This window comes from Amblyomma mixtum, chromosome 3 (assembly GCF_055824585.1).
Source record: "Amblyomma mixtum isolate Tamu chromosome 3, ASM5582458v1, whole genome shotgun sequence".
Lineage (NCBI taxonomy): Eukaryota > Metazoa > Arthropoda > Arachnida > Ixodida > Ixodidae > Amblyomma > Amblyomma mixtum.
The window spans coordinates 107,032,487-107,047,268 of NC_143014.1; the positions used below are offsets into that span (position 1 = coordinate 107,032,487).

Consider the following 14,782-nt stretch of genomic DNA (forward strand, 5'->3'; position numbering starts at 1 on the left):
TGCATCATTGTCGCATGTCTAGCTTATATCCCTAAATAGAATTGACTTTCTTTTTTTGGGGGGGGTAGCTAGTTGTATGAGGGGTGTTTAGTAAGTTTTTCAGTGATGGAACTGAAAAGTGTTGCATTCAAATTAAAGTTTGGAACATCTTTTTTTTCCCAGGAGCGCATTGCTTTTTGATTAGCCAGCAACATTGCACTTTTACTACAGTTAAGGGGGATGCAAAGCAAGAAATGCGATTTTGACAAAAAAAAAATGTGGATTTTGGCTATATACAAGGTTCGTAAACCAATAAGGAACGTATTTTCAAAGTTTGGTCGTGATCTGCGCAGTAGAATATGAGGTTGTTTCCCTTGAAAATGGCTGGCAAGGTGTTCCAGTAAAGCTAAATGTTGTTGTCAACATGCAACGCAGTTGCAGAAACACTTATTGTAGTTTGTTTTTGCCCTTTCTGGCTTGTTGAAGCGTCCTGAGAAGAAGGCTGAGGTCTTTATTCAATTTGTTGGGAGCCTCGCCAAGGATGGTTGCAGAGGTTACCTGACCTTCTTTAAAGCTTTTAGCATAAGTCACTTCTAAAATTTTGTCTTATATTTTTGCTAGGTTGCACGAAATAACTTTTTAGGCCCATTACACCACCATTGATTTACACTTTTGTATAACATCCTATATAGTAAAACAATTTTCTCAACCCTGAGCTTGGTGCATGATAGCCTTAGCCGCTTATGCGCCATTAAACACAACACAACACGTTCTGTTGCAGCAGCAGAAACTCATTAAAAACACAAGCAAAAGCGATATCTAACTATTCTTCCAAGCTGTAATTGGCAGGCCGGAGCCCTCCACTATGATACCTCTTTTTCTCTTCTTCCATTCCCACCTTCCTCCCTTCCCTTACGGTGCGGTTTGGATGTCCACCAAGATAAGAGACAATTACTGCACCATTTCCTTTCCTCAAAAAGGAGTTTTCAATTTCAATTAGCAGGTGAAGCTTAACTAAGGCTGTGATTAAAGGAAACTCATCATGTGACCATTGAAGAGTAAATTCTTGCCTTTTGTTGTTCATAAGGCGTTGGTTTTATTTTAGTTTACACTGCTTATCTTTGCTGTTGACCTTATTTTCATGACTTTCTAAACACTAACTAAGCCACTCCACAGTTCAGAAGCTGAAAAATAAGTGATAAAATTTGAAATTCAGCAACAGCTGTTTAGGTATTGTCATTTCGTGATATACTGAGGTAAAGAACTTGAGAGCGACATGCATATATGTACAGGTGCGGCCAAAATAATAGAGCATGCTTCGGCGTTGTAACCTTTCTCATACATTCCTGACAGAAAATATGAAGGTTTCTTGTGTTTATACGTGAGTGCACCAGCCGCATTTGCTGATATAAATATTAAATACTTCCTAATTTGATCGTAGAAGTGTGCTGTATATTATGGCCACGACTGTACAGTAGTACAGTCCAGCCCACTAATGAACCTGACGGTCGTGTGGATTGTGCTCATTGTATCTGAGGTTCGTGGTAAGTGGACTTCCCATGTTACAGCCAAAAATACAAAGTTGTACGGTGTTAGATCCTTTAGGCACATCTGCTTATTAAAACTAGACTATGTTACGGTGCTTTCCAAGCTCTCTAGTGCAGTCACATGCTCTTTGCCGATATCCTTGCTACCAACAAGATGGCTCAGAGACGCAATATAAGTAATCGTGGTGGAAGCGATCTCTGTAGCAGGTGGTAGATCGGAATCGTGGTCATTGCCTTCATCGGATTCCTAATAGTGTGCGAGTTCTCGTATTTTGCTCACTGTTATTTTTGTCAGTGTATGGCTTTCTGATGTCGGCGTCATCATCCGCACCAACTAAAGCCACATCAGGTCGGGCCAGCTGCGCATTGACGATGCGTTTCCACAAATCTGTATGCGTCCGATACCGTGGTATTAACTGGCATCCGCCATATTTCCTGGGTCCATAAGCACTGCCTTATGGAAGCAATTCTTGATGCACTCCATGGTCAGTACCATCCTCAGGACCATATCATTCCTCACTGGAGATCAGAGAAATTCGAACTTCGACATTGCGGTACCTGGCCAATCAACTGCTCTCGGTATGTGCTGGTGACGCACCGCCGACAGGACACCTTGAGCACGTGAATTATGCCCATGTCAAGTGGCTGCTCTTGTTTGTCGCGTTCGGTGGGAGAAGAGCGTGGTCACTGCAGTGAGGGAAGGCAGCGTAGGGTGCACTGCACGGTTGTCGAGTATGAGAACGACTTTCCCTTTTTTTTTTTTTAGCCATGTCATGGTCGAACTCAACAAACCACTCAGTGAACAAATTGCCTGTCATCCCCAAGCCCCCTCTAAGCTTATGTCTAGTGGCAGACTCATAGGATAAAAAAAAAATATATTGCACATCATTCAGGCCTTTGTCAGGCATGTAGCTTATGGGAGCGTCGCTTGTAAAGCACTGCGCCTTGCTAGTCTTCATGATAACAAACGGCGACCACCAGTCACTGCTGTTATGCTCATGCACAGAAACCCACTAACTCAAATCTTACTGCACTCTCCACCAGTGCTAGGCATCGCCTTTCAAGACATGCATTTTTGACGGCGCTGCATCTGGTAAAACATTCTGTAGGCATTCCACATGTCCCATATTTATTATTTATTTTTATTACTTTTGCTTTTCTGGGTTGGCACATTATATCTGTGAGACATGGGGAGGGGATGACATGGAGCCTAGGAGGCACTCGTCACTCTCCGCTCCTGCAAGAACCGATGGTTTTCAACTGAGGGTCCGAGTTTACAGCGAGTTATGCAGCCACAGGTGTTCGTTGTATCTGACACGCAATGCCATTTCCCTAATACATATTTTGATGGTAGCGCTGCAATTGTTCGTAATAAGTGAGCGTTCCTTATAACTACGGCTATTATAAGTGGGCTTGACTTTATAGCATTCTTTTTAGTTTTCCACCCATACTCATTCTTTGACTAGATTTCTTCTCCAGTCCGCCACACTAGGCACGCAGTTTGTTTTGCAGCAGCCGCCACAGACGGAGCGTGCCACATTGCTCTCGCCATACTCTTCCTCCTTCTCCCTAGGTAACCAACCTACGGATTCTCCCCATGACAACCACTCTCCAGTTGCGCATTGCTCCGCTTTACTCATACCTCCCTCATTCTATGGCAACCACTCTCCATTTATGCATTGCCCCATTCTTGTTATACCTGCCTCCTTCTACGGTCACCCTCATCCTCCTCCTTCCACAGCAACCACCCTCCAGGTTTTTCCCGTCTCCAGTTGCACATTCTGCTCTCGCCGTACCTGGCAGCTTCCCTCCGGGTGGTCCCCATGGTAACCACCCTCCGACTGCACATTCCTAGTCTCTCGCCATACCCTCCTCCTTCCAGTGTAACCACCTTCCGAATGATTCGCCCTCATTACCACCCTTTGGTTGCGCCAATTACTATGATGCCTAACCCAGGTAATGAGCCTTTGACAGCTGTGGCTGTAAAACTACAAGCAACTGCCACTGATCATTACTGAATGAAAGAAGGTACTACCGCTGCAGCAACGGCTGCTAGTTTAGAAAAAAAGGGCCAGGAAATAAAATTACAGCTCTTCAAAACTTTGAACAAATTTTTCCAAATCGCATCTTTGGGCCAAACTGCACATTTAGAAAAACAAGCACCAAAATTTTGTGGAGAACAAATAATATACTTATTGTGCTTGCCGCCGGGATGGCTCATTGGTTATGGCTCTCGGCTGCTGACCTGAAATATGCGGGTTCGATCCAAGCCATGGCAGTCGCATTTCGATGGAGACGAAATGCTAGAGGCCCGTGTACTGTGCAATGTCAGTGCACGTTAAAGAACCCCAGGTGGTCGAAATTTCCGAAGCCCCCCTTCACTATGGCGTCCCTCATAGCCTGAGTCGCTGTGGGACATTAAACCTCCATAAACCATAAACTTATTGTGCTTGTTTGGCAGGTTTTCATGCCAAAAAAAGGTAGAACTTTTAAATAGCAGTGATAGCAGAAAAAAAAGTTGCATTTAAGTCATGTAGTTTTCAGAAAAAGCTGTCATGAAATGACAATCTCTTCCCCTCGTCCTGTACAAGGGATTTTCCTAGAGTCACCTGTTCTGAAAAAGTGACTAAATTACAAGAATTAAAATGATAGTTTTTCTAAACCGAAACACTCAGTAGATCATTGTCACACTAACTTTTTTTATTCAAGATAAAATATTGAAATTTTGAATATATCCTAATGGCATTATTATGAAATTAATCCTAATGGCAGTGTAATGCCATTAGGATATGTACATTATACCTGAAATTTTCTTTACTACCAGTGGAGCGGTTCAATAGTTTACCCTTCAGCCCCACACTTGCCCTTAACCTTTTAAATGCTCCAGTATGAAGCAATGCTTTAAAGACAAAAGCAAAAATTCCTATTGGTAATTCACATATGCTTTCTAAAATAACCATGAAAGAAAATGGAGCCATGTTTTCAATGATTAAGCATGCTTTCTTCTTTTCATGTTCCATTTTTTGAATGCTGGCTAGTCCCATATACAGAATTCTAATGTCATCTGAAACACGTTTTATGGTCTGTGCAGGGCAGATTTCTTCTTGGTATCTGATGACAACATAATAGCTGTCTACAGTGTGTTCATTAATTGTAGAAAGGAAACTATGGAGGACAACCCGAATAATGTTTTATTTTTGCGTGTGAGCTGTATCGCATTCATCACTAGAAGCTATGGCAGGCTAGAATGCATTTCTTGAGCAGTGGCTTTTGCAGCAGAGCTTACACATGCCCCACGGCGACCAACGCTTTTAACCATTTCGTGATCCCGTGGCTACCATCTGCACGTGCCTCGCACTGGCTTTGTCGCCTTAAGGTGCGCGCTATGGGGGAAGGCGGGGTGGGGTGACCACACTCTGCGTGTATCCTGCCTTTCGCTTCGTGCAGTCTTTGTTGTCATTGGGTGCAACGTGTGGTCGTGAAGACAAGCCAAACACTTCAAAACCATCTTGCAGACGCCGCATGTGGCTGGGAGATGAAAACCCGAAGACATGCAGCAGGTCCAACATACCTAGTATGCACCTGAGATGCTGCCCATGAGCATGTTGCCCAATAACATCCACAGAATTGTGCCCACACATTTTTTTGACAGAATGGGACAGCGTTTACACCAGCTGGCGTAATGCGGGGCTGTAAGATATGACTATTGCCCTTCTTTGGCGTTTAGCAGTAGTAAAACTCATGTTCCAAAAAGGAAAATTTGCATACAACTCACTGTCAGCAAAAGTAGTTTTTCATTTTTCTTTCGTGAGACAACCAGCTGTTTGTCATTACCTTTGTTCTGTTTTGTGTATTTAAACATTTATTTTTTTCTGCGAAAGGGCTAATACTCGGCTGTAACAAGGCGTAAGACATCCCCGCTTACCAGTAATTTCAAGTAAATCATTAAATCAGTCGATAATAAATGAAAGAGTGGTAATGTTTTTCACATGCATCTTACAGTATGTGAAAATAAAAATTTTGATGAAGGGCACATTTTGACCAGTTCTGGAACATTTGCAAGTAAAAGGTTAACTAGGCTGTGTGTGGCACTGTAGAAGGATGATGCCAGCTGTTTTGCCTTACTTACCTCACAGCCCAGGCCTCATGCCATCAGACTCTGGACTGTTTCCCCCAAGATAAAGGAACATCTGGAGGGTCCATGCTTCATATCCAACAAAGAATTCACCTATGCAGTGCAGCCCTCATTTTTGCATGATGGCATGCACAGACTAGTGCAGTGGCAGTATGGCCCTGGGAAAGAAGACATTCAGAACTTCTGTTTCAAAATAACATTTCATTTGTCACTCATTCACATGAAAGCACATGCATGAAATGCAAATTTTTTAGATGAAATGCTCTGAATACCATTTTTACCCAGGTGACCTTCATGTACAATGTTACGCGGCAACTCAACCTAGTCATCAAAGACCTGCAGATATTCACAAAACTTTTGCGGGTAAGCTTGCTTCTTATTGTGGACATGATCGGTATATGACATTCATTTACAGTGTCGTGAGTAACTTTTGAATCTATTAAAATATTATAGAAACACATTTCTAAAAATGAATGGGTACCTCCTAATTACTCTCTGGGTAAGTTTTGAGCATCGTAAGACTGAGTGCTGAATCTTCAACCTGTAATAGAGTTTTAAGTCTGTACATTACAAGTTGTCTTTTTTGTATGGTGGCAGGAGCACCAAGGTAACTGTTAGCTCAGCTGTCATGCGTACTATGGACTAAGCATAAGTTCTTGCAGTAGAGTCAGACGTGGGAAATTGTATACAAGCCCGTTTCTGTTACTAAAGTGGTTTCCCCCTTGCTCCTTCTGTTCAGTGAACACTGCAATCCTGAAAAGCATAGCCCACACGTTGACCAGAAAGAAAGCTTGCAGGACAAGATTGTAGTGTTTATGCAAGAATATGTTTGTGTGGTTTTGCATTAACACTGTTCCTTAACTGAGGTGTTCATTGTAGCATTTGGGTTTGAAATGTTTTTTTTTTTTTGTTACACTCTTCGAATTTGATATCTTCATTCCTTTTTTTCTGTGCATTATAAGAATCAGGGTGCTGTTTGAGTAGTCTTATACGAATGCCATTCCTTTACTGAGGTGTTCACTTGTAATGCCCCCCCCCCCCCCCATTACTGTTCATCTTAGTAATTTGATGTTTTTATTTTTTCTCTGCAGTACAAGAATCGGGGTGACGTAGTGTTTGGCCGTGAGTTTGAGCGTGCTCTTGCTGCACTGCTGCTTATGCTAGCACCACTGGCACCCCACTTTGCTTCAGAGCTTTGGGCAGGATTCACTGATGCTGCTAGATTCAGAGACGTTGACTACCAACTGGTAAGCTGCCACTGCCATCTGAAAAATGTTTTTCGTCTCTTCTGCATTCATTAATCTTTAATATTTCAGGATCGTCCACTGATGGAGCAGCTGTGGCCAGAAGTTGATCCTGATTTCAACCTGGACCTTCTCATCAAGGTATTGAGAAAGAAAAAGCATTTGTTACTAGCATTAAATCTCATGAGTGTGGAAGGCATCTGGAAGCTGTTGCATCTAAGACAGAGTTTGGTGCACCTGCAGAGGAAATGCATTTCTCGGTCTCCAGATCTGTGTGATAAAATATGAAGTTTAGACTCGTGCTTTTAATTTGCAGGAAGACAACGTGGACCTGATGCGGATACAGCTGCCTCGTCATGATTTTGAACGCTTGACAAAAGAGTCAGCCTATCAAATGGCCATTGAATCTGAGAGCCTGCGTCACCGTTTGCAGAAGGGGCCCAAGTTTCGTGTTGTGTTTGATCACTACCCTTCATACAGGGCTGAACTGCGTTTCATTTCTCGAGGAAAAAATGCCGAGGAACTTCAGAAGGTGCGCTCACAAAGGCATACTGAATGAATGTTTTGAAGCTAGGGAAGTTTTTTTTTTTTTTTTCAATAAATTAGTATGTCAGGCTTTACGGGGTGCTATCTGATTTTTTTCTATGAGGCCATACTATGCTTTTTGTCTGAGTGTTCACTGGCGTGCGAGAGGCACATATGGCTAATTTTTCGCTACTCACATGTCATTGTGACTTACATGCATTGAATTGCATGTTCAGGTCAATATTTAGCTTGCTTCCTTTCTGCTTGCACATTGTTTGGTACAATCATCAAACAGCAATTAGGCCTATATGTGTCTGTTGCTTGATACTAACTGCTGGCATCACATGGCTTTCTGCATGCTGTGCAAAAGTAGAAATGATTTTTCTCTTGGTATTCTATGCACATACACATGCTGTAGTGTACAAAAGCAGCTTTCTCCCCAAGTGCAGGACCAGTCGATGAGGCTGTCAAGGACGCATTGAGTGGTAAACCTTAGCGAACACACAAAAAATTTTCCACTTTCGTACTGTTAGTTCTTATTGAGTAGTAGATTGTAAATACATTGCTTGCACAGTGTGCAGCCTAGTACATTCTAAATGTACGAGCCCTAGTAACATGACAAAGTATATAAGAAATACCTTGAAGAGACACCGAGGCCAAAATGAAGTTTGCCTGTATCAACAGATGAACACGTTCCAATGACAAAAAGGGCACTTTCACTAAAAATTAGTTTTATAAGCTATAAGTTTTTTAAATTTTATAAAATGGTACATAGGTGTCATAATCGGACTTTTTTGCCAGCAATCCGTGGTGATGTCGGGACAGTTTTTATGCGAAGCATACTACTTTAGCTACCACTTCAGCCCTTCACCGTGGTTATGCGCCTCCAAATCACGTGATACATGACGTCACACCACGTGACACGATGACGTCACGACAGTAGAGAAACGGGGGCCCACCTCGCGCCGTTGCTGTGGTTGTGCGCCTCCAAATCACGTGATACATGACGTCACGACAGTGCAGAAACGGGGGCCCACCTCGCGCCATCGCTGTGGTTGTGCGCCTCCAAATCACGTGATACATGACGTCACACCACGTGACACGATGACGTCACGACAGTGGAGAAACGGGGGCCCACCTCGCGCCGTCGCTGTGGTTGTGCGCCTCCAAATCACGTGATACATGACGTCACACCACGTGACACGATGACGTCACGACAGTGGAGAAACGAGGGCCCACCTCGCGCCGTCGCTGTGGTTGTGCGCCTCCAAATTACGCGACACGATGATGCTTCGCATTCTCCAGGCTTAACCAAGTTAAGCCTCAGCCATTTTTTTTGTGCTCAGATCCCCAAAGCTAGGCTACATTGGTATTCGCTTCTAAATGGGTATCATCTAGTCCTGTCAGGTCTTGGCCTCACAAGTTTCGATCGTGTGGCAGGAAGAAAAAAAAAGTGTTCAGTTCTTAAGTACGGTTTTTATAGTAACTTTTTTGCTGCCAAGCTAACATCAACATTTTAAATGGGTAGTAGTCTTATGTTTAAAGAGAGCCATGAAATGTATTTCTGCTAAGAACTGCAATTTGGACAGAGCTGTCCTCAGAGTCCCTTTAAATTATTTTTTCACCGTGGCACCATCTGGCGTACAAAAGTATCGGACATAAATGCATGGCAGATCTGGTCAAAATTTGTCACAGTCAGTAGTTTTATTTATGATATACCTTCTTTTGTGCTGAAGACGTAAGATTGCTTCTGTATACAGGCTCCTCTCGTGCACAATTTGCTGAAGCAGCTGTGCTAAGAAAGTATTGTTTAAAACTCCCTACACCACATAAAGCTTGCATCACAGGAGTATGCAAATTCTTGCAATCTGGGTGCCCTTAAAAACAATTAGTAAAGTGATGACGCTTGCCATCAACTGCATCAGAAATGTGTAGTGCAAAAAATTTAATGGAGGTACAACATGCAACTGTAGAATGTAGCTTCTATGCACATTAATATGTGCCAACAGAGCCTGAAGAAAAACTGGCTGCTTTGTTTCAGACAGAGGATTCAGGAGGCTAAAAACCTTCATAGGATTACACAGAGGGATGTCACTAGGAGGAAAGTGGCCAAAAATGAGTTTTAAAATGTAAAGACTCACTTCTGTTTAAACTCTCAAGGACTCGAGGGGTAATACCATTAGTAGCACTCTTTTAGCTGGTCCTAGCCTAGGGCAGATTTATGGGTCGCTCTTGGAGGAGGTGGTCCGATTTGACCCATGTATTTTTTCTACTTTATTGGCTAAAAAATTGGATTCAGCATGGCTTTGCAATGTAAAATTTCTTGCTTGGGGGGCAGCAACCACTCTCACCACCCCTCCCTCTGATTTTTCCCAGGATTACTTTTCCAAAAAAAAAAATAAGGAAAGTTCTGATGCACAAAGAATACCGTCTGCGTCACCCAGAACCAACACTGTGTTTACCTCTAGCATGAAGTTAAAAGCTGTGCTGTGTTTTGACATAAGCACGGAGCCATTTTTAATCTTGGGACTGCAGGGTGCTATTTGTATATATATTCACTCGCTCTAATTATGGTTTTAATCTATTAGTTCAGTTTCCGTTTTGCAGCTGCACTGATCCGAGCAAGACATCCTGGTTACTGTATAAAGCCTGGTACCTAATTTTGTTCTAGTTTTGATATGGCACTCTCATATGAGCAGCTACATTATTTTAAGAGCAGTCAGGTGACTGTTGGTTCATGTAAGCTTTCATAAAAGTGCAGAATTTGGACAGAAGAATGATGCAACACCATGGCATTCTTGTTTATAATCTCTGCACCGTTTTATGCAAGCAGTCAACTGCAGTCCACACCCTTTTTTTTTTTTTAATGGGGGGGGGGGAGTATGTCTGAATGGCACTGCCTTCATGGCGAAATTTTCATGTCTACACTGGGTATGGCTTCAGTGCAATGTACAGGTCCTCCAATATGAAAGGGAACTACAAGTTTACACAAAAATAAATTTATTATTTCACTGCTAAGGTTGAAAATGACCATTATATCATCTCATTTAGCGCAAAACACACCCCAGACAAAAGAAAGGAACACAAAAGACGAAACATGGGTGCTACTAACAACTGATTTTTTCAAGGAAAGAAAGCATATATATATGTTCACTGACCTGCACAGATGTCATCTTTCAAGGGATCTTGGAAATGAACATGCAGGAAGTTAACAGATGAGGTGCAAAAGAAAATTTTTCTCCATTATAGAGAGCAAGGGAGGTATCACTGACAGACTCTTGTCCCACTGTTCTGATAGAATAAGCCTCCAATGTGTCATGAGCGGTTTCTTGCCTACTTCTCCCCAGGATTCTTACACAACGGAAACACTGTGTACAATCGGTGCAAGTAATGCATTGGTCCACACGGTGCATGTGTTTACTGTTAGCAAGATCTTTTGCATGCTCCCTGAGTCAGTCATTCACAAATCCCGTCAGGGCGATATACGATTTAGCGGCGGACAGGGGGATCTTGTCAACGATGTTAATGGCATAGTTGACAAAACGCTTTTCATGCTTCTTACAGCATTGCTTTCTATTATCTCAAGTGATGTGACTGCTCAGCTGAGCAAGCTTCTTGGCGGCTGAAAGGACAGTCGCAAAGCTAAACTGAATAGCCACCTTCTTCAGATTGTGGGATACCTTGTGCAAGTATGGAACACTTCCAGTTTATATTTTCCATCTGAGGTATTCGCAGCATTCATGCGAATGCCAGCCTTCATTTTTCTCAAAAGCGTTTCAACCACAGCTATCATGACCGACCAAGGGAAGCCAGCTGAAAGCAGCCTGTCCAATTGATGGTCAAACTTGCTTGCATTTGATGGACACATGACCTCCGAAGTGCGGATTCCAAGCAGAGTGTTGCTATGCTAGTCTTTACTATTTTTGAATGGGCTGAGTCGTATGGCAAGAACCTTTTTTCACGAGGGCAATGTGCCTAGCACACGTGCCCTTCGTTGAATTGTGTACATATGTAAATCTAAAAACTAAGCTTTCCTTCCTCGGGAAGCTCATAGGTAAAAGTTAGCCCTATGCCGAATTGTTTAAATGCTTCTAGTACACTCTTTAGTGTATCCTCTTTCAAAAAGGAGCAATGCTTATTCAAAACAATTAGAAAGTTGTCCATATAACAAAACACTTTAAGGACTTTGTCACTGTTAAAATTGTTAAAACGAGCTTTTTAAGAGCGATCTATGTAAGATAAAAAGATATTACAGAGCATTGGGGCGATACATGACCCAATATAGCTAGATGCCTTTCTTTTGCAGATAAAACGTCAAATTTGATAAAAGTGCTGCAAAGGTAAAAGTCGAAAAGGGCTGAAAAGTTCTCTGCCGTCAGGCCAGTTAGTCTTGGAAAGCAACAGCACCGTTTTCATCAATGCATTCTTTCACAGGTGCAAATAGTTCAGAATGAGGCACTGCATAAAAGAGCTCTTCCACATCGACAGAGAAGGCGAAATCTATGCCATCATTAGCCTCAAAGAAACTGACGACGTCAATTGAACTTTTTGTGTGGAAGGGGTCACTTATCTCCAGGCCATTCAAAGCTTTTAGTAGGACATAATAAAAGCATTCTAGCACCAAGACGTACAACACATAAGAAAGAACATGACACGGGCACTTGCTCACAACTGTTTAATGAGGCGAAAGCGATCGACACATATACCCTCCCAAATCCCTTGCACATGGGCACACGTACAAGGCAACTCGGTTAAATGCATTCAAAAGGTCTTATCATAGCAGGCATGAAAGGAATTTCCTCTCAGCCTCATAGAGATAAAAAGATGTCACTGACAACAGTTTGAACCCGCATTTTTTTTATGTGAAAGGCTTCCAAAGTTTCGTGAGTTGTTTGCTGTCTGCCTCTGCCCAGAATGCCCACATTGCGGAACCATGGTATACAGTTGGTGCAAGCCCTGCAGTGTTCACCAAGTCACTCACCCTTATTATTTTCTATTTTTTGCATGTTCCCTAAGTCGGTAGATTTATGGTTAAAGCTTTCAGGTGGGCACATTTGCTGGGCCTATTCTCCTCATGCGCAGAAGGGGCTCTTGCTGTAAAATATGCCCACTAAAGATTGTGAAAAGAGGCATCGCAACCATTTGCTTGGAGTTCTCGCTCTGGAAGTCATGTGCATAAGATGCAAGCTAGCTTCCATAATCAATTGGGCAGGCTCATCGCAGCTGGCTCCCCTGAGTCGGTCTTGGTCCCTGTGGCGGAAACTCTCCTTAAGAAGATGAAGGCTGGCACAAGCAGGAATGGATCGGTGGTCAGAGAGAGGCCTGTAGTGGTACCCTACATCCACAAAGTCACCCACAGCCTGAAAAAAGTGGCAAACCGGTTCAATGTACTGATGCTGTTCTCTGCCCCCGGAAAGCTGGCTCAGCTAAGCCATCGTCTAACTTGCGAAAACCAAAAGTTTGGCAGTCGGAAGAGAGGCATGGTTGGAGTTTCGTAAAATGCGCAGGTTCCATTGTCTTGCGTAAAATCCTACATTGGCCAGACAGGGCGTTGCGTGAACAAACGACTTAGGGAACATGCAAAAAAATATAGAAAATGAGGGTGAGACTTGTTGAACACTGCAGGGCTTGCATCAACTGTATACCAGGTCTCTGCGATGCGAGGATTCTGGGCAGAGGCTGATAGCAAACAGCTCATGAAGCTTCGTAAGCCTTATACATGAAAGATGCGGGTTCAAACTATGTCAGTAACACATCTGTTTAATCTCTGTGAGGCTGAGAGGAAATTCCTTTCATGCCCGCAATGATAAGACCTTTTGATTGCACTTCCCGGTTGCCTTGTATGTGTGCATATGCATAGGGGTTTTGGGAGAGTATATATGTCGATCGCTTTCACCACATTAAAAGTTGTAAGCAATTCCTTGTGTGTTATAAGTCTTGGCGCTAGAATCCTTTTATTAAGTCTGACAACCAGCTAGCTCAGCAGCTAACTCTTTTAGCAGGAACTTACTGATACAAATCTGCCACGTGCCACCTTCGTTCACAATGGTACGAAATGTGGCATCCGGTTTATGAGTCTTGACACTAAAGAAAACATGCAACGCATCGCTTTCACTCGTGGTAATCTTGGTGGAGAGCCTCTGCAAATTTTAATGCTTGCAAAACTCGACTGCTTTACACGATTCTTGTTTCACCTTTTTTCACCTGTACGAAATTCTTGTTAATAGCCTGTGCAGATTTTTTTTTATACGCTGATCTTGGCAAAGCTATGAAGCCACCCACCGTAGCCTGTAAAAGACGAAGCTCGTTATCCCTAAAATATTTGACAACTTTATGCAAAAAGTCCTTAGCACACTCAGATCCAGTCTGTGGAAGAGTCTCGGCAAGGCTGTCAGTTCTTTCCAGAAGACAGCGTTCCTGATCTTCCAGCAGGGCCTTCCTTAGCTATCCGTCGGTTCAAGGCAGTCAGTTCGTGGGGAGGGATGCAAAGCTCCAGTCTGAACTTGGGACCCTTCTCGAGAAGTTTTGATATGCTGGCAGGAACAAAGCACCTCCCATCACAACCAAGCCTCTCCTTCGAAGTGCAGGCTTCTTCGGCTTCCCCATAGCACCAAGGATCTTTCTTAAGCTGCGATTCCACCAGAACTCTGTGATCCGGGCCGCTTACCGTCTCGGAGAAAAAAACCGCCTTTCTGCTAGCCACTCTGGGTTCTGAGAAAAAGTGGCAGCATGCAAGCAGTCAAAGTAAAACCGAACTTGTCGCCACAGTTTAGATCGCAAGATCTTTGAGGAGGTATGGTAGGGTAAATGGTGCATGTTAGTTTTAACGCTACATTTTATAAACGGTTACAGATATTCGCATCACGTTTCGCGTGCTTACAGAAGATGCCCCTGGGTACACTATGACACATTTTGTTTTTGTCTAGATGGCGTACCTTTCCTAGCGCACTCCCAAATTTTCAGCTGTGTTTAAATATTCAGTGTACCTTTTCTCTGCAACCACACAGAGGAATGTGATGATATTAGGCAATGTTATTCTAAATACCCACAGATTATATCTGAACTAAAGAGATGTCATATCCTCTTCGGTGTTTGTGCGAAAAAAAATAATATAACTGCATGCACAGTGCCACAGGGGGGGTTGTCTTGAATCTTAATTTTTTTCCAGTATTATCATTTATATAATCAGTAATTTTGTTAGTTCAGATTATTTAGGACTGGTTGTAGTACATGTGTGCAAAGTTTCACTGGAATCGGATGAGTACTTTCTGAGAAAAGGCACATTGAATTTGAAGAATTTATAAAAAATGCAATTTGAGAAAAATGAAGTTTTATGTTTGCATACTGCCTAT

General features: G+C 42.8%; 1 protein-coding gene across 3 annotated transcripts in view; it reads left to right on the top strand.

Moving 5' to 3' along the window:
* LeuRS-m (Leucyl-tRNA synthetase, mitochondrial) overlaps positions 1 to 7,558 on the top strand; it is a 49,654-nt gene extending 42,096 nt beyond the window's left edge. For all 3 annotated transcript variants that reach the window (XM_089580572.1, XM_089580573.1, XM_089580574.1), the window contains 4 exons: positions 5,947 to 6,024; positions 6,753 to 6,908; positions 6,978 to 7,046; positions 7,222 to 7,558. In XM_089580572.1, coding sequence (XP_089436698.1) covers positions 5,947 to 6,024; positions 6,753 to 6,908; positions 6,978 to 7,046; positions 7,222 to 7,464 — 546 coding nt within the window. In that variant the 3' untranslated portion in view covers positions 7,465 to 7,558. The remainder of the gene's footprint in view (positions 1 to 5,946; positions 6,025 to 6,752; positions 6,909 to 6,977; positions 7,047 to 7,221) is intronic.
* Positions 7,559 to 14,782: the final 7,224 nt, after the last annotated feature.